The 18257-nt window shown below is 41.8% G+C and overlaps 1 protein-coding gene across 4 annotated transcripts in view; it reads right to left on the reverse strand.

The window, feature by feature from the left end:
* Positions 1–13338: 13338 nt before the first annotated feature.
* The window catches only part of SH3TC2 (SH3 domain and tetratricopeptide repeats 2), a 60237-nt gene continuing 55318 nt past the window's right edge, over positions 13339–18257 (reverse strand). For all 4 annotated transcript variants that reach the window (XM_048491408.1, XM_048491409.1, XM_048491407.1 and 1 more), the window contains 2 exons: positions 15766–15962; positions 13339–14150 (listed from right to left, as the gene is read on the reverse strand). In XM_048491408.1, the coding sequence (XP_048347365.1) occupies positions 13959–14150; positions 15766–15962 (389 nt within the window). In that variant the 3' untranslated portion in view covers positions 13339–13958. The remainder of the gene's footprint in view (positions 14151–15765; positions 15963–18257) is intronic.

Consider the following 18257-nt stretch of genomic DNA (forward strand, 5'->3'; position numbering starts at 1 on the left):
CAGATCTGTAAAACCCAGGACTGTAGAAAACACTGATCTTTTAAAAACCTTTTTTTAAAAAAATGTTTTTTAACATTAAAAACATTTGAACATATTCAGATATCCCCAGCTCCCAAACCGACGTTTAGATTGTAATCCAAAATGGTGCACAAACACTGATGGCAATAAATAAAGGAAGTGAGAAGAGGGGAATTGAAGCAGCAGTAGTAGGAAAAGCAGAGAACTAGGTGTGTGTGTGGAAAATCATAGTGGCAGGAGAATCAACAGCAGTGGAATACCAGCTTCTGACAAGGGTAGGGGGAGAAATAGGATCCCACAAGTAAGTCCTCACAGATTTCTCCCCACCTTAGTGTGCATTAAACTACATCATGGAGTTCTCACTGTAGCATCCACATAAGTTTTTACTTTTTAAAGAAACCTGTGTAAACAAAGGCAGACGGAACCACTTGGAAAGTCACATAAGTTAGCCAAAGCTTGGTGTATAAGGCAAGTGATTAATATTAAACTGAATAGAACCAAAGAATCTAGAGGTATGTTTGCAGATAGTTGTGGCTACTTCAAAAAATATACTATTAGACACTTCCTTCATTGAATTCAAAATCTGTTCTTTAAAAGACACCCCAATACATTGTGGGTAATGGATAAGAATATTGGCACTGGCCTAAGAAGACAATTTTTCTGGTGAGTTTTGATGTTGGTGTCCCGAAACAAGCACCTAACCTGCTTTTAAACTTGAAGGAATTTAAAAAGTAAGCCACTACTCAAGAAGGATAGATGCTTAATGGAATTCTAAGGATTTCTCCAAATATGCTTGTTGTTACTCAGTCAATCAGGAATCAGTATGAAACATTTCTGAGTACACAGACTTTCAGCTGGACTGCACATAGTGAATAATAAGTTGTATTTTGAGCCCACAAACCCACATTTGCAGTTCTAATTGTCATTAATTAGATCAGGTTGCTGAGGCTTCTAGCTATAGGCATGTTCAAGACTGGGTTGGTTTCATCAATTACTTGGCCTCGATGAAACAGTTTCAGTTGCTGAAATGGACTTGAATTACTTGTAAATTTAATGGCAAAAACTTAGAAAGTTGCCACCATTTCTGTTTTTAGCGGATTCATGCTGGTGTAGTAGTGGTAACCAGCATATAACAGAACAACAAAAGAAAGCACTGAACTGTTGCCATGCACTTCTGTGCCCCCCCCCCCCCCATTGATTGCAGAATCCCAAATGACAGTGTAAGGCACCAAAATATTACAAGTTCGTTTCAAACTCTTGAGGGGAAATAAATCATTTTTTTCTGAGTCATCAAAGAGAGGGCTTATCATTAGAAGCTCACATACATTTTCAGTGGAAGAGGTTTGAGAACTTCATAGCAGGCTTTTAATTCTTCCAGACCTTTTTATTATGTTGAACATTATTTTCATACCCTCTGTTAAATCATGTGTATCTAGTCTGGCTGCCCTCATGCCATAAGCTGTCCAAATTATTAATTACTGCCTGCTTTCCTTTTAAGTTGGGAAGTTGCAGGTTTATAGTTGCCACTTGCCTCAGAAGAGAAAGTAGTAACAAATGCTTATGTATAATAAACAGAGTTATGTGGCCCATTTTAAAGAACTTAACTAGGAAAAAAATCTTTAAAAGTATTCTTAAAGGTAAAAGAGGCAAATTTTAAGATGGTATAGCATGCCATATTGCTGTATGGATGTTCCATAACATGTCAAAGTATGCCCCTTGCATCCTACCAGCTTTCATACAAAGACCAAAAGCACAGTGTGTGAGCAGCTTGACCAGATTTTTTCCAGGCTGCAGAACTGGGTGTCCCAAACCTCAGATTGCCAAATCTCAAGCTCTTATCCTCGTCTCATGCTATATTTTCTTTCTGTGCTGGCTGACTTCGGCTTGGTGTAATGCAATATGAAATCCACAAAGCTGACCCTAGCTATATAATGTGCTCAAGCCAGTTACATTTTTTTTGGCTGTCAAGTCACTGCGGACTTATGGAAACCCTACAGAGTTTTCAAGACAAGATACTTTTGCAGGTGGTTTTCCATCCCCTGCCTCCAGGTCATGACTCTTCCTTGGAGGCTCCCATCCAAATACTAGCCAGGGTTGGACTGAGTCTGGCCCAAGGTCACCCAAAAAGCTTCAATGGGAAGAGTGGGAGGTCCCAGTCTGACACCTTAACAATTACATCACTTTGACTTTTATTTATTTATTTATTTATTTATTATTGTATTTATAAACCGCCCTCCCCCGAGGGGCTCATTACAAAGAAAAAAAGATAAAGAACTGTTCTCAGAAAGGTCAGTAATGACGTCAGTAGACAAGCAGTGGTATCTCTTTGATACTCAGCTGGTGATTTCAGGGCTCTGCTACTGAATAAGAATAAAGATAGTTCTCCGGCAGTTGTTTCTGGCCAAATGCACTGTTTGTTTGGAGACCCATTTCTATGTTTTTATTCCCATCCACGGATGGTCTCATGACATGCTGCATGTTTCAATGTTGTATTGTCCTTTCCTCACGAAAACCCGGTTTCATATTATTAAGCAATGTAACGGGACCTGTTGGCACATAATCGGCTTCCTATCACTTCTGTGAAGGGAGATTCCTCTTGCCAAGTTTCCGTTCTTTGCTTCCTAGTTTGTGACAGGAAGGATCTCCAGGGAACTCAGTGGAGCATAAGAGGGCAGGGAAGGATGGAGTCAGGTCAGCAGTATAATCACAAAGCTGGGAGAAAGCTTTGTACAACTAGGCCTAACCATGCCTCATAACAGAATATCTTATACCTCAGAGCATCCTTGACAGGTGTTTTCCTACTCTTATTTTGGAAAAGAAAACACCAAGGAAAGATAGTCTGCATAGAACCATCCCACATGGTCAGTGCTAATCTGCATAATTCAGAGATAGAAAATTCTTCCCAGTTTTTACTATAACACTCTGTTCCTTTAAAGTGAGATTTTTATTCAGGTCCCAAGTACTTGTTTTATACTTTTAAAATATTTTAAAATACCAGCATGTCAAGTGATGGATGACAGACTGATGAGGGTGACAGCAACATATTCCTTCTTGTCTTTTGTATGAACCAATAGGCTCAACAAGAGAGACTGCCTATGGGACCAACCGGCTCATCTGCCACAGTTTTCAACCGTGGACTCACAGGTCTATACTTATTATTATCATCAGTTATTTTGTCAGTTCCTTTTTATCACCAGATTCACTAGCAAAAATATTGAATATTATTATAAGGATTCATTTTTTCCCTGTGAAAATCTTTTCTATGATCTATGAAAGTCTTTTAAAATTACTTTTGGGGGTCTTTTGGAATATTGTGCAACTGACAGTGGAAAAACTTCCTATCCTTACTACTATGTTAGATATTTGCAGAAAAAAGGCATATGTGTTGCAGCGTGATAGTGAACAATATACTGCCTGTATGATAGCCTGGTTGTATGCAGAGTTACTCCAGTCTAAGTCTATTGCTTTTAGTAGACTTAGCCTGTAGTAACTTGGCAAAGGATTGTGCTGTATGGTTCATTCTATTTTCAGGCAACTGTTGGAATGCTCCCTGAGTAACAAGACCTCTCGTCCCACTAGGAAGACAGCCCAGTGCTGTCAAGAGAGGTGGGAAGGGAAATGCCACGTGAGATAATCCCACATGGAGATTAATGTCATTATTGGTTTTTCCCAGGCTGCACAGAATTCTTTGCTGCAAATTAGAGGGGCCACATAAGGTTAACATTCATGGGCTTAGCTGGTGTGTGCATCCATTTACTTTACTGGATGTGTGCCAGTGTGCAGACTTCAGGAGTATATTTAAAGATAGCTAAGTATCTTGTTAGGAGTGCTTTGGTTCCTACTTCTGAAAGGACTTAAGTGGTCTGGGACTGCATCGTATCTGTGGGACTGCATCACCCCAAATTGCTCTGGAGGGCACTTTGCTTGGCCAGTAGTAACCTTCTGGCAGACCCTGGGCCAAAGAATGTCCAGCTGGCCTCAACCAGGGCCAGGGCTTTTTCAGTCCTGCCCTGGCCTGGTGGAACTCTGTGCATCCTGAGACCAGGGCCCTGCGGCACCTGATCTAGTTCTGCAGGGCCTACAAGAGGGAGATGTTCCACCGGGCCTTTAGTTGAGGCGGCTATGGTTCTTTCCAATTTGCTGGCCTCTCAATTTTTCATTCCCCGCACCCAGTTGCAGCAGATTTAAATTATAAAGAGGTGAGGGATGTTGTTTTAGCTATATTATTTATTTATTTTATTTATACTTTCTGGTAAATCAATGGACTGAGGACGTTAGAGCTCTATCAATATTTGAACACATGGCATATAAATGGCAATTGTGCGTAGATTTATTTTTAGATATTTGGAAACCGTTTATAAAAACTATGTAGATCTGCCACCACCATTATCTGTTTGTCTTTACATCAGGCATATCTTTTTTGTTACTGTTGTTTGTTTATTCAAAAATCTTATTTAGTTCCTGGGTTTTTAAAAAAATTCTTTTTTATTTTCTGGGTTTTTAAAATAATTTTTAAAAAGAATCAAAGAACGAATTGAAAAATTGGTTAATTTTAGGTAAGTGCAAATAAGCAAACAGGGAAATATAAGAGGTGAACACTGCAGAGTTCAGAAAACAAAATATAAAAGCAGTTTCTTGCTACTTAAACCCTTTCATGACATCAGACATAGAGACCTGGAGACAGATCATGTTTCCCACAGCTGATAGTAGAAGAGGGTGTGGCCAAGAGTAACAAAAAGGCTCATTCTTTGTTAGCCTATATTACAAGGAGTCCCTCAGAAGTAGGGAGCTGCTCCTAGCTCAATCTGATACAGGGAACTTTTTCCCACTGAAGGAGCACCTGGCCAATACATTAGTTCCCCGGGATCTTTCCTCATGGGACTTATACTGCAAAGGAAACGGATTGAGTGCAGAGGGGAATGAATGGGTGTCAGAATGAGCATTATCAACTGATATCCCACATGGAACATGAACTTGCTCCTCACCCCACGACTTGACCAAAATAAACACAAGATTTGCTTCCCATTTGTTTCTAGGTTCACTTTAAGGTACTGATATTGACCTTTATAGCCCTGTGCAACCTGGGACCACCATGCCTTAAGGACTACCTTCTCCAAAATAAAACTACCCATTAACTCCATACACCTTCAGAGGCATTGCTTTGGTTGCCACAGTCATCTGAGAATAGATAGGTGGCGACCCAAGAAAGGGTTGCATAAAATTTTGGAACTCCCATCCCATGAAGATTTGTTTTTCTCCCTCTATTGGGATCTTTTGTCAGCAGGTAAAGACCATTTATGGTTTGTCTGGCACATCACTAGTAATGGTTATTGGCCCTCCTCTCTGATTTTGGTATTGTTGATGTGTTTTTATTAAATTATTTTATAATTTAAAATGTTGTTTTTTAAAATGTTTGAATAATGTTTTTGTATTTGCCACTTTGGGGCCTTCGATTGGGTCAAAAGGCAGTATAAAAGTGTTTTAAATAAATAAAATTCCCTCCCCTATTGTGTGTTGGGCAAGTAACTCCCATAGTTGTATTGGAGGAGCATCCCTGTACATACAGAAGTTCTATATCTCTTGATAGAACATAACACATGAGAAGTGTGAAATGCAGCTTGGTAATGAACATACATTTACATTTCTTCAAATATGTCTTGATCCATATCCATCCAGCTTATTACCTGGACTTTGGAGGCACATAGAGAATGACCACAGGAGATATACATGTCTTCCTCCTAGAGATGAGAGCAAGAACAGTTTTCTGTCTCCCACTCCTAGTAGCCACTTCAGCTGCTGTTCAAAAGATTCTGAGTAAATCAGAGAGGGTGACTAGTATGTGGGTGTTCTATGTCTGTGTTGACCCCATATATATGGAGTACAAGAGAAAAGGGAGGGCATACCTGTATGTTGGGAGTGTGTGGTGCTTTGCATACACTTTTAAAAGATTAAAGTAGGAACGACAGAAGATCTATTATTAGAATCTTGTGGATATCTAGGAGATTTAAAAATGGTGTCCCACTCGAATTTAGAGTGGGGTTGTGGCACCGAGGAGGGGTTAATATTGTCCCCCACACCATTTCCCCAATCTTCACAACCCTAATTGCTATTGTTTCCCTTGATGAAAATAACAGCCCCAAGTGGGGGATTTGTATGGAGACACAGCACAAGGGAAACGTTTCATTCTAAGTGGCTGCGGGGTGGGGGTGGAGGGAGAATGGCTGCTGTCAGCCTTTTGAACAAAAACAGGATAACCTGAGAAGGTTATCTAGCTTGACTTTTGTATTTGATATTATGGCACCCCCCTCCCAAAAAATCATATTAATTTGTTTGACTGGAAATTATTTTCTAGTTTCCTGAACAATGATTGCATACTTTATCTTATCTCTATAATTAGAAATGTTATTCAGCAAAAGCTGAACCTGCCACAATTATTTTCAAAAGGTCTTCATTACAGAAAGAAGCCCAATTCCTTGACAATTTAGGTAACAAGTCTTTTGCCTATCAATTGGTTGTTTACACAGGATTGCAACCTGTAAAGGGGGAGGGGATTAATCCTATATTTGCAGAAAATATGGGGAAAATCAGTGTAATCTGTTTTAAGATTTTTAAGCAACACAGAAAAAATGACCAAAGGGGGAAAATGTTTCTGACTGTGTCCAGTCAGACAGCATTTCACATATGCATGTTTAAAGTTCAGATTGCTCAGAAGCCTTTATTAATTTCAAATTCTTGCTCTCAATGACTGAAAACATTACCTGGAAGGATTGCTTTTATTGCCCCCTAGTGGTGAAATCTAGTACAGGAGAAAGCAAAATTACACACTGCGAGCCAGCAAATCAGAGCCGTAGAACCCAACATCATTTACAAATGTTTAAAGTTGTCTTATACCAAGTGAAATCATTGGTCCATCATTGGTTCAACTGAAAATGGCTCTGAAAGGAGTCAGACAAGCATAGCTTTTTGCCCTGTCACCTTACATCCTTTCTATGGGAGATACCAACATTTGATACAGGCTTTCTGCATACAAAACATCTCCTCCCATCTAGCTATTTAGGTACTGGAACATTTGTTCTGTGGGCATATCTTTGGCTATAACCAGTGCACATGAATTCCACAGAAAATCTGTTGATGGAATGGATTTCCAGCAAGGACTTCCTTACCTCCTCTTGCTGATGCTACTCAAAATGCCCCCCCCCCCCCACCACCAATGCTGCTCTGGGATGATAGGGGACCCCTTGGAACAACAGGTGATCTGCAGCAGGGAAGGAGAATGAGCAATAATCACCCCGTTAGCAGAAATTTTCTTCTATAAGCAAACCCACTATTTAGAATTATTGAATTAGATCCTGTGATAATTCAGCCTTCTCAGGAAATTGTATTCCTGGAGTTGCAGAACCATGTGGAACAATGGCCATGTAGATGTGGAGGCTGCAGAGGAAGGCCCCTCTTGCATCTTCCATAGCTTTGCTGATGCAAAAGGAAGAAGAGAGTGATTTCAGACCCTTTCCCTCCCTGCTTCAACTTCCTGACCCGGATGGCTATAATATTCCACAAAATCCCATGACCCCATGTGGGTCCCACAAGTCAACTTTCCAGGTCCAAAAATGGTTGTTCAGGGGAAAGATGGGAAGTTCTATGACCTTGACAGAATCAATCCCACTGTCATAATCCTTTGTAGCATTTGATATAGGCTAGTGGGTGTTTCCACAAGGACTAAACCATCTATTTTTTTCTGGTCTTACTTTTCCATTCTCCTCAGAAAATGCTTCTTGCTAGATGCCACCCAGTCTTAAGTGTTTCTGAAGAGATTCAAAGTTCTCAAATAACATAGACAAATGAGATTGTGTCCAGGGCTCCGTTGGAAGCAAGATTAACACACAGCGCTCCATGCTACTTGTAGTTCTTCTGTTACATTCAAAGAGCATCTACACTACCAGCATGTACTCCACATATAGACTGATGTATTCCAAGCACACCCCTTGATGGGGTGGGAGTAGATGTGCCAAAGCCAAGAGGAAGACGAGTTCCTTTTTTGTAAGTTCCTCAAGAAAGACAAAAAAGGAATAACTCATACTTCCCTTGTCACCAGCACCTTTCGTACAATGAGAAAAGATTCAAAGGCATGTTGAATAAAAAATACACCATCCCCAACTTCATCAAAGATGTCTCATGCAAAGAAAAACCTATGCAGTACCCTGTTGGCCATCTCATTCCATTGCCATAACAGTCCACATCCAAATCTTTGAGGATATACACAAGGCCTGTAACCTTGGCTCCTATCCCAGAACTTGGCATTCATTGAATGACTCAGCTGCAGGATTACTGAAAACGGTGGAATCTAGAAACAGATTAAACAGTGGGCATCCTGAAAATCAAAGCTTTCCTCTAGTTTCTTAAAAAAATCATGTGTTTAGCTCAGATGACTGGGTAGAATGTCTTGAAAATGAATGGTCAATATCTGTTTGTAAAGGATCATAGACTCCATCATGAAATTGTTCAGGGTAGTGCTTCATAACCTTCCCCAAACTGGGTATCACTGCAAGTGGTCCAGATGGTTCAGCAAGCCTGTGTACTAGTTCTCTCAGCCTCAGTAAAAGGGGCAGGGAACATGAAGTCTGGAAGGGAGAAGGTTCAGTCAGTATATAAGAGGTGCTAGGCAGCAGTAAAGGGCCTTCAGAGCACAACTGACTACAGAAGCATCCCAAGACTGCCCAGTTTGGCATCACTGTATCCACAGCTCCTATTTCAGCCAAAAATTAAGAGGCAGGAAGACTGACCAACACAGTTACTGTCAGGGACTTTAAAGCCCTCAGTTGTGCACCTTTCCCCACATTCAGACAAAAGTCTCTTCTGCCTCTGTCCTGAAAGCCTACCTCAGTCTTTTACTGTGAATTCACTGAGAACTTCAGAAGGAACTGTAGGGAGAACACAGGCACAAAGAGCATTCTTAGAGTGTTCTGAGCCCATTTTTTCAATTTACATTTTTTGCCATCTTCTGAGCATGGAGTAACTGGAGGTGTGGGGTGAAGGTAGAGTTAAGGGGGTTGAACTAGATGAGTCTGGAGGTTCCTTCCAACTCTATGGTCCATTATGCATGGAACACTTACCTCAAGCCTGTTGTCTGCACAGTGGGTTCGTAGTGAGCTCTCCTTGCGTTTCTCGGATTACATGCAAGAGGCAGCCCAGTGTCTTGCAGCTGCTTGCAAGTCTCAAACAGGCCTCTGGTTCCCACCAGTTCTCTTAACTCTGCCCAACAAAAGCTTTAAAGGCACAGAGCTGATATTCTCTCATCCTTCCCCTCCACACACACACACACATTCTTTCTCTGCCACCATCGCAAGAGAGGAGAGGCTTGTTTTAAAACAGAGCCCTGCCTGAAATAAAGTTTAAAAGCCCTCCCAGCAATCGAGGAGAGTGGAAGCAGATTGGGAGAGGTGGGGTAAACCTAAAAAGACATCTGCTTATTTTGTTTCTTGAAAAAGCCCTCTCTGTTGTTATTTTATATCAATATGTGCACTTTAGAGAAGCAGGAAGGAACCTGAAGTATGAAGGGGGGAGGTGAGGGGGGAAGGCTCCAGGGCACCTGGCAACTGGGGATATGCTGGTGGTGGAGAGACTGAATACAGATATCAGATTGAGATGAGCAGGGAGGGGGCAGTTCTTTCAAACAAATCAAGGAGGTGGCACAGGGCCTGTGCCACAAATCGTCTTTCAAAACAGGGGTGATATACATATGTATAGCGGCCTCTGCCTCTCCTCTGTGTTTCCCTTCCCTTTGTACATCTCTCCTTGCGACTCCTTGATGCTCAGAGTAGCTTTCCTCCCTAACAGTTTGCTGTATCGTCAAGCACAGAGTCTTTTGTTTCTTTCAAGAAGGTTGGTTATTATCGGAGACCCTTGTCCCATTTCTCTCTCCCCACCCCCATCACTAACAGAGTATTTCCTCTCAATTCTCCCCTCCGCTTTCCATATTTTGCCTCTGTGCATGATTCAATTATCTTTTTATGTTGTCTTAAACGGTACTCTGATGAACTGTTTTCTTTCTCTTGCCCACGGTCACATATCTTGGTGTTTGTGTATCCTTTCTGACTGGGGTGTGGGGAGATGACCACAAAAAAAAATGTCCTGGACCCATTTTGTTTTGTCTGTGTCCTCCCTGTTCCATGAACTGTAAAACTGTTATGGATCGTTGCATCCCAGCCTTTGAATAACTGTTGTAGTCTTCCATTCCACTCCCTGCCACCACTATACATATGTGAAATTGATTTCTCGATCAGTGCACTTATGGAAGCAGGAAGGAATCAACAGTATGGGGGGGAGGGCAAGGGGGAGATGTGCAAAGCAGTGCAAGGAAGTGGGAAGGTTGGCCATGGTAGAGAGAAGATTTCTGGGGCAAAGCTGTGCCCACTGGCAAATCTCCCCACTCTGGCAGCAAAGCAAAAATTAAAATCACACTAGAAGTGGTTTTGTTTGCCGCAAACAGAATGAAAAGTGAAAGTGGGGCTTGAAGAAATATATCTGTACAAAAAATCTTTCTGTGACAGGCATTCACTCCCACCATACACTAAACATGCTGTGCATAATTGGCCTATGATTCTATGAGAATATCAGCAAGTCGAATGCCAGTTAAAGCACCTCTGCTGTGACCCTTCACAACAACTTCCGTCAGCTAATTAGGAAGAACCATATGGAACATGTCAACACTCAATGGGAACATCTCCACTCTGCAGTAACTTCCAACAATTCGAAGCTACTCTGGGCTGTCCTGAATAATTTTAACCGAAGCAAGCCTCCTACCCCTACCTGTATTACCCCTGATATTTGGCATGACTATTTTAGCAAACTTTTTAATGACGATATTTTAAGCAATGGATCTCTTTCACCCATCCCTTTTGATTTGTCAAGTTGGCCTCCTGTCTCATCTCAAGAAGTAGTTGAGCTGTTAGAGGACCTCAAAGGAAGGAAAGCCCCTGGCCCTGATTCTATAATTCCAGAGATTCTGAAATTTCATACTGATTGGTGGGCCCCTATCCTGGCCACTCTTTTTACCCAAGTAAACAGTTCAGGTATCCTACCCAAGACTTGGCTGTCTGCAACTGTGTTTCCCATCCATAAAAAAGGAAGTCACTCAGAGCCTGCCAACTTTTGCCCCATCAGCCTCCTCTCAGTGATAGGGAAGCTTTATGCCAAATTGCTACTAAAGAAACTTCAGCTGTGGCTTTCCCACTCTGGTGCAGTGGGGGCTGAACAAATAGGTTTTCGCAAGGGGAAATCTCCTCTGGACCATGCCTTGGTGCTATTACACCTAGCCAGTAAATATTCAATCAATGCAGATAACAAACTCTACGCTGCCTTTATTGATTTAAAGGCTGCCTTTGACTCTGTGCCGAGAGAACTTCTCTGGACAAAACTGGCTGCCCTTAACATTGATGCCAGACTCTTGTTCTTAATTAGGCAATTGCACACAAATACCAGTTGCCGGATCAAGTGTTCCCACGAAGGCCTTTTGACAGACAGTATTCCAATTACCAAAGGGGTCAAACAGGGCTGCGTCCTGGCCCCCACTCTCAATCTTTTCTTAAGTGACCTCCCCTCTGCCCTCTCAGCAGTGAACAGCCATGCCCCCAAACTGGGTACACCCCATGTATCAATTCTGCTCTATGCAGATGACGCTGTCCTTCTCTCTCGATCCAGAGTTGGCCTCAGACGCTTAATGAAGCGCTGTGTGGATTACTGTGAATCCAACAGACTGACAATAAACTATGAAAAAAACCAAGGTATTGGTCTTCTAGGCTTTAAGAAGCTCACATGGGCAATGAAAAGCACCCAAATCAACAGGTTAAGTGCTATAAATACCTTTGGCCTCTCATTCTCCTTTAACCTTTCATGGGCAACCCAGAGGGAAGGCCGCTCTCCTAGCTACATCTAATAGTATGTCAGCACTACTACGTTTCTTTTACAGCAGTGGCCACTCCTTTATCCCTCCTGCCCTCAAATTTTTTCAATGCCAAAGTCGCCTCGAGATTGCTTTACAGAGTCCCAATTTGGATTCAAGCTATTAACTACTCCTTGAATTCTCTTCAATCCGAATTTTTTCACAAGATAACTGGACTCCCAAATTGCGTGCCCTATGCAGCCCTTTTGTCTGGAGTTAGGTCAAAACTCCTTGGAATCAGCCGCTTGGCTGAGGACTTTTAGATTCTGGCTGCGAATTCATTTTCTCTCGGACCGTAACTCCCTGGTCCACCGTCTGCTCTCTGACACCCATTCCAACCCCGGTTTTCCATAATTGAAGAAAAAATTGCCTCTATCGGACTGTCAGTGGATTCACTTTGCCCTTTGTCCTATTCAGAAGCTTATAGGAAATTAAAAGGTCAACTATTGGATAGAGAGTTCTCCACCTTAATCACTGCAGCCAAGAAAACGTGCTCCCCCCTGTATTTCTCTCTCCAATTTGAACGGGGCCACTTGGCACACTACCTGTATTGTTTAATAAACCCTGTTCAAAGGAGAGCCATAATGCTCGCCAGGTTCAATGTTATGCCTTCTGCCTTGTTACATGGCAGATTTAATAAGCAAGAAAAGGCTAAAAGATTGTGCCCATGTAACGATGGCTCAGTTGAATCTCTGGCCCACCAATTACTTCACTGTCTCAGATTCAAGGAAATCAGATCCAAGTATGTGAATCTCACTCCCTTAACATTTACCCGACCTCCCCGATTTATTTAGATTACACTACTTGTTGGACAACCCTGATCCTTCTCTCTGTATGATAGTGGCAGACTTTCTCCTGGAAATTACTAAATGCCAGTAGATTTCCTTTGTCCTAACATGTATATCCTATGTTGTATATGCTTTTTAATCTGTTTTTATTATTGTTTTACTGCTGTCTATGCCAATAAAGGCTTGCTTCCTTCAACATGCTGTGCATAATTGGCCTATGATTCTATGAGAATATCAGCAAGTCGAATGCCAGTTAAAGCACCTCTGCTGTGACCCTTCACAACCACTTCTTCCCTTACTACTAACACCCCTTCTTCTCTTTCTTTCACTGGGATAAAGTGCAGGTGTATACCTTCAGTAGGTGATTTCTTCAGTTAAAGCACAAGGAGGAGGCAACAAGTAAGGTATTAAGGGGCAAGGCCTTAGTGCAACATTCAGTTCCTCAGTATGCTCCTTATCAGCTCAGTTGGGTATGCAAGTCATCTGAAGAAGTGCCTTGAAACTTATTTTATGCCATGCCTATCACACACACACACCCCAATTCTCCTCTATCATGCATGCATTCTCGTTAAGGCCCCTATTTGTGCAAGCTCATTTTTGGATTTTGCTATCTATAGGTTTATACTGCTTAATGTAGCTCATTAGCACCAGGAAACTGTCAAAGACAATACTGGAAAGTAGAAACAAATAGAAGCATAGACATAACAACTCATACATGGACACGGAAGCACATTCCCTGTGTCTGGAACCTCTTCTTTCTTGATGGGCCATCAGCTTATGCCAGGTCTGCAGGGAATGTGAAAGAGTATTCTCCATTTTGGCAATGAGAATGAAGAGATGCAAGCTAAATATCCTTTTCATTTTTTTTCCTCCAGGGATCAACTTCAGTTTCCAAAGACTTGCTTCCAGCAGGCTCACATTTTTTATATCCTCTTTTTTGCTTTTAACTGGTTTTTCATAGGGCATCTACATGGTATGACATGTGTATACTTAATAAGGTCTATATTGTTGCTGTTGCCAATATAAGCTTAGATGGCTCCACACACAGATTTTTTTTCACTTTTTCACATAAAACACCAGAAACTGAAGCACTGGATCATACTTCTCCCCATCCCTTTGGTCTAGAAGGCACACGGGACCTTTTTGGCACTGAAGTAAGAAGATGAATTTTACTTCTTTTGGTTCAGAAGTCTTAAATCCCACAAGGTAATTTATCATACAGCATGTCGTCCTTCACTCAGCCACCGGGCCCGATACGTGGTCCACCCTCTTAGGCCCTTATTCCACTGGGAAGTATTGTATATTTGAGCCAACTTTTCCTGAATTCTGTTTTGCCAAGTCTGGTCACTGAGCTCAGTGGCTGCAGCCAAAGCCAAGAGGAAGTAACTGGCTGCATCTTGTTCATCCTGAAAGTAAATCACCAGAAGGGGGGAAAAACAAAAGGAGAATGTTGATGGAAATGTAGCGACCAAAGGATATCTATTTTTCTATTGAATCCTCCCCTGCTTCCTTAAACAAGTTATGAGATTAATCAATAAAATCATTTTGGGGAGGAACAGCTTTTCCCCAAAGGTCAATACAGATTTATGTCAAGTGTTTACTAAATTCCGCCTACCAGGTTGCCTGTGACCACCAAGAAATGCTTTTGCAGTGACAATGCTGTTTTTAGCAAGCACTTTATGGTTCCTACCTGCAAAAGGCAATGAATGGGGTCATACACAGCTGGAGATAATCACTAAAAAAGCCAGGAGGAAGTGACTATTTTGTCAGCTGCTAGAAAGGCCCCACTGAGACATTAAAACTAGATACAACCAGATTTGAAAAGACTCAGCACCTTTTCATCGTGGTTTCACCCTCCCCACTGCAACATGTGTGTAATAAGGACATCCATGTCTGTCACACTTTTAAACAATGCAGCAATCCCCACGATCACGCGATCGAACACACAACCTGCTCAGTGGCTGTTTCTTCCTCGTCCTGATTGGCTATTGCACTGTGTTGGGGCGGGAATTTTTAAAAACTTTTTTTTGCACAGCTACGTCATCATGCACATGCGTAGATAGGATGGCACCTGTTTTTCATGCTAAGATACGTTTATGCGCAGCTTCGGTACTCTTTACCCACACAGCTGTGCTGGCACAAAAGTGTAATTTTAGCTTACAGTTGGCATAGAAATCACATTCCATGCAGCCATGTTTCAATGTAGCCTCTGCTGGCATGAAACAAACAAAAAAAAGGCTTCGCGCACAGTCCGCCATGCTCTGATTGGCTGAAAGGCGCCGTGTCACTCCCTATGGTGGGAAAAACAAATCTAGATTCAAACCCTGATCCTCTCCACCAATCTGGATTCAGCGTGTGTTTTTTTAAAAGGTGCACTTTCATTCAGGTACTGAAAAAACACGCGATAAGGGGGAGAGGGAGTGCCAGAACTAGGATGAATCAGTGTTTGGCGATCAGGCAGTGGGGAGTTCTTGCTGAAACCTGGTAATTTTGTGTGAGTATCACGTGATTAATTGACTGTGGGGAATTGACCAAACTAGGAAGCATGTTCAATGGTTCAGTCTCTCAGGATGCACAACAAAGGTATAAAAAGGATGCAAGAACAGAAGCAATGCAGCAGAGTTTCAAAAGAAAGAGACAGAAGGCAACAGAACTGCTGAGCACAACCATAAGTAAATCATCTGGAGCACAAATTGAGATCAAGAACGTTTGGGAGGTCCAGAGACAATGGAATCAGGTCAAGTTTAGAATAGGAAAGAAGCTTGGTAATAAGGGCATGTTAAACACATCCTAACAAATCATTGGAACTTTGCATGGACAACTCGAGGGGCAACTCATGGACAACTCCACTGCATTCATGCACAGGTATCTGACAACTGTGGGCCATTAATGGGATCCTGATAGAATTCCTCTAAGGTGCAAGGTCAGACTAAACTTAGCACCTGTTTTTCAAGGATACACAGGACTGCCAGGTCTTCAGAGAGAGGGAGACAATGATGTGCCCAGTCAGCTGCTTCTCACCTTTAATTTGTTTAGGGTCAGATCACCCAGGCGACAGTAAACCTTGGAATAGTACATGGCCTCTTGAGCACCTTGTAATGATGGTGAGCGCAGGGACAGTGTCTTCAGGTAGCAGTCCTCAGCCATTTCATACATGTGCAGGAAATAATACACTGTTGCCAGTCGATGAAAGGCAACCAGCTCTTGTAACTGATCTCCTAGGGGGGAAAAAAGGAGCACTGACAGCGTGATGTTGCAGCCTGCTAGGAATGCATGAACGAATGAGTACAAGCTTGGTCAATGGAGACTGCAAAAATGAAGGAGCCTTCCCAGTTTCCTTCCCTCTGAACTTCTGCCTGCATTTAGCAGTTCCAGTTGATCTCAACCTGATCCTTAAGCAACGTCAATGCACCTGCTTGCTGCTGTTTTTCCCCCTTTCATTATACATTGGTGTGCAGACCATCACACCACAACTGGCTAAATAGCATGCCACTGTGATCTGAGACTGACATGGATTTAATCAGTCAGGAGGAACCCAGATCCAGGCTTTAGGGCAAGATGATTAGACTCTGCACTGATAATACTTAACCCTTACGGATGTCTCCTGGGAAGTGAGTCCCACCAAGGCTCCATGAAATCAGTTTTGAAGCAAGCATGCAGAAGACTGCTTTGCATTCTAAAGCTGCAATCCTACACTTATCCATTCTGTTCCTATGGGGCTTGCTTTCCATAAGATCTCACTGCACACTGCCCAAGGCTGGCAGCTGATTAAATGCTACCTCATCTGTAAGGAGGCTGAAGAAGCCATGGTGCCCATCTTCCTATGGCTTGGAGATGACTTGCTGAGCAGTGGTACCTCCATTATTTTCCCACTTACTCACAAGTGTCTCACTTTATTTCAGAATGGTATACTTTGATCTTTAGAAAGGTTGAAGCTATTGGTTTCCCCCTGGAATCACTCCTTATGCTCACAAAGGTGGAAGCCTTCAGACTAGTTAAGAATAGGCTCTTGGATCTTGATTTTCATAATTTGACTCGTGCTGCCAAGACAACCTGTTCTCCGACTACATTATTAATCCCATGCGAGTGTGGAATTATGGCAGCATATCTTCGTCTGCTGATAAATCCCACCCAGAGGAGAGCCTTGGCTACTGCAAGATGTAATGTGCTGCCATCAGCTCTGCTGGAGGGAAGATTTAAGAATATGGAACGTTCTAAAAGAGTTTGTTCATGTGATAGGACTACGGTTGAAACACTTGACCATTCTTTGTTTCTATGCCCTAAATACAATAAGATACGCATGAAATACATGAATTCCATTTTCTTGAAATGTTCTCAGTGGCATGAGTGTTATAAGATACCCAATCTCCTGAACAGCTCTGATGTGCTCTTTTGTGAAACTGTTGCAAATTTTATACTGGAAATTAGTAATTTTAGCAATTTTAACTGTATTTCTTAACCTTGTTTTGTTTTAAAACTTTGTCCCGTTTTATATGCCAATAAAGGCTTGTGTTGTGAAATCCCAGATTACTCACAAGTGTCTGCATCTTTTGCTCTTTCTCCTGATTTTTTTTTAAAAAAATGAAAGTCAACCTTAATAAGGGGGGGATGGGGAGAGCAGAAACATGGAAGGTAGGAAAGGGCTAACCACCCCCCTCCCATCCCATCACTCTTCTGCTTCTAATCACAGCATTTCTAGAGTGCTTTACTTCTTGAATTTATCATTTTATGTTGAGCACTTTTCCTTGCTATATGTACTGGATTGGCTGTTTTTGAAAGATTTTTTTTCAAAAGATATTTTATGGTCCTTTTATTACTTGTGGATGCCACTTTCTTTATTGGTGTCTGAAGTTTGACTCTCAAAAACGTATACCCTGAAACCCTTTTTGGTCTCTAAAGAACTACTGGACTTGAATCTAATTGTTCTGCTGCAGACCAACACACCTACCATCTGAAACTTTAATTTATTGGTTATTACAGTTGGAGATTCATAGTGATGGCTTTTAGATATTTTTAGCAATCTCTTTTTAAAGCCATTTATTTATTTTTGTGATATCATAAGCCACTTCAACAATCATATAGGCTGGAATTGCAGAATATAAATACTTCAAAAAGCACTTGGGGAAAGAATGTGAGTGAGAAATGTGTGTAGTTCAGAGGGAAGATAAGGGCCTTACTCAGAAAAACACCTCTGAGTAACAGAAAGAGAGGTCCTCTGATGGCTTTGACACTGTTACAGGGGAGGAAGTATGTATTATGCTCTAAGCTTTGAGAAGTGTGCAATGCAATCTTAGGTATCCTTTTTGGGAAGCAAAACTCACTTCGTTCAGTGAAATTTACTCCCTAGTCACTATGATTAGAGTTCCAGCTTCAGGATGCAGTCAACCTTGGGCATGCTTATTTGGGAGTAAGCTACGCTTACCTTAGTGGGATTTACTTCTGAATTTAGCTGCATGGAACCGGGCTACTGTCCATGCAGATTCTAATCCCTAAAAAGGCCAATATCAATTTGT

The sequence above is a fragment of the Sphaerodactylus townsendi genome, linkage group LG03, assembly GCF_021028975.2.
Source record: "Sphaerodactylus townsendi isolate TG3544 linkage group LG03, MPM_Stown_v2.3, whole genome shotgun sequence".
NCBI classification, from domain to species: domain Eukaryota; kingdom Metazoa; phylum Chordata; class Lepidosauria; order Squamata; family Sphaerodactylidae; genus Sphaerodactylus; species Sphaerodactylus townsendi.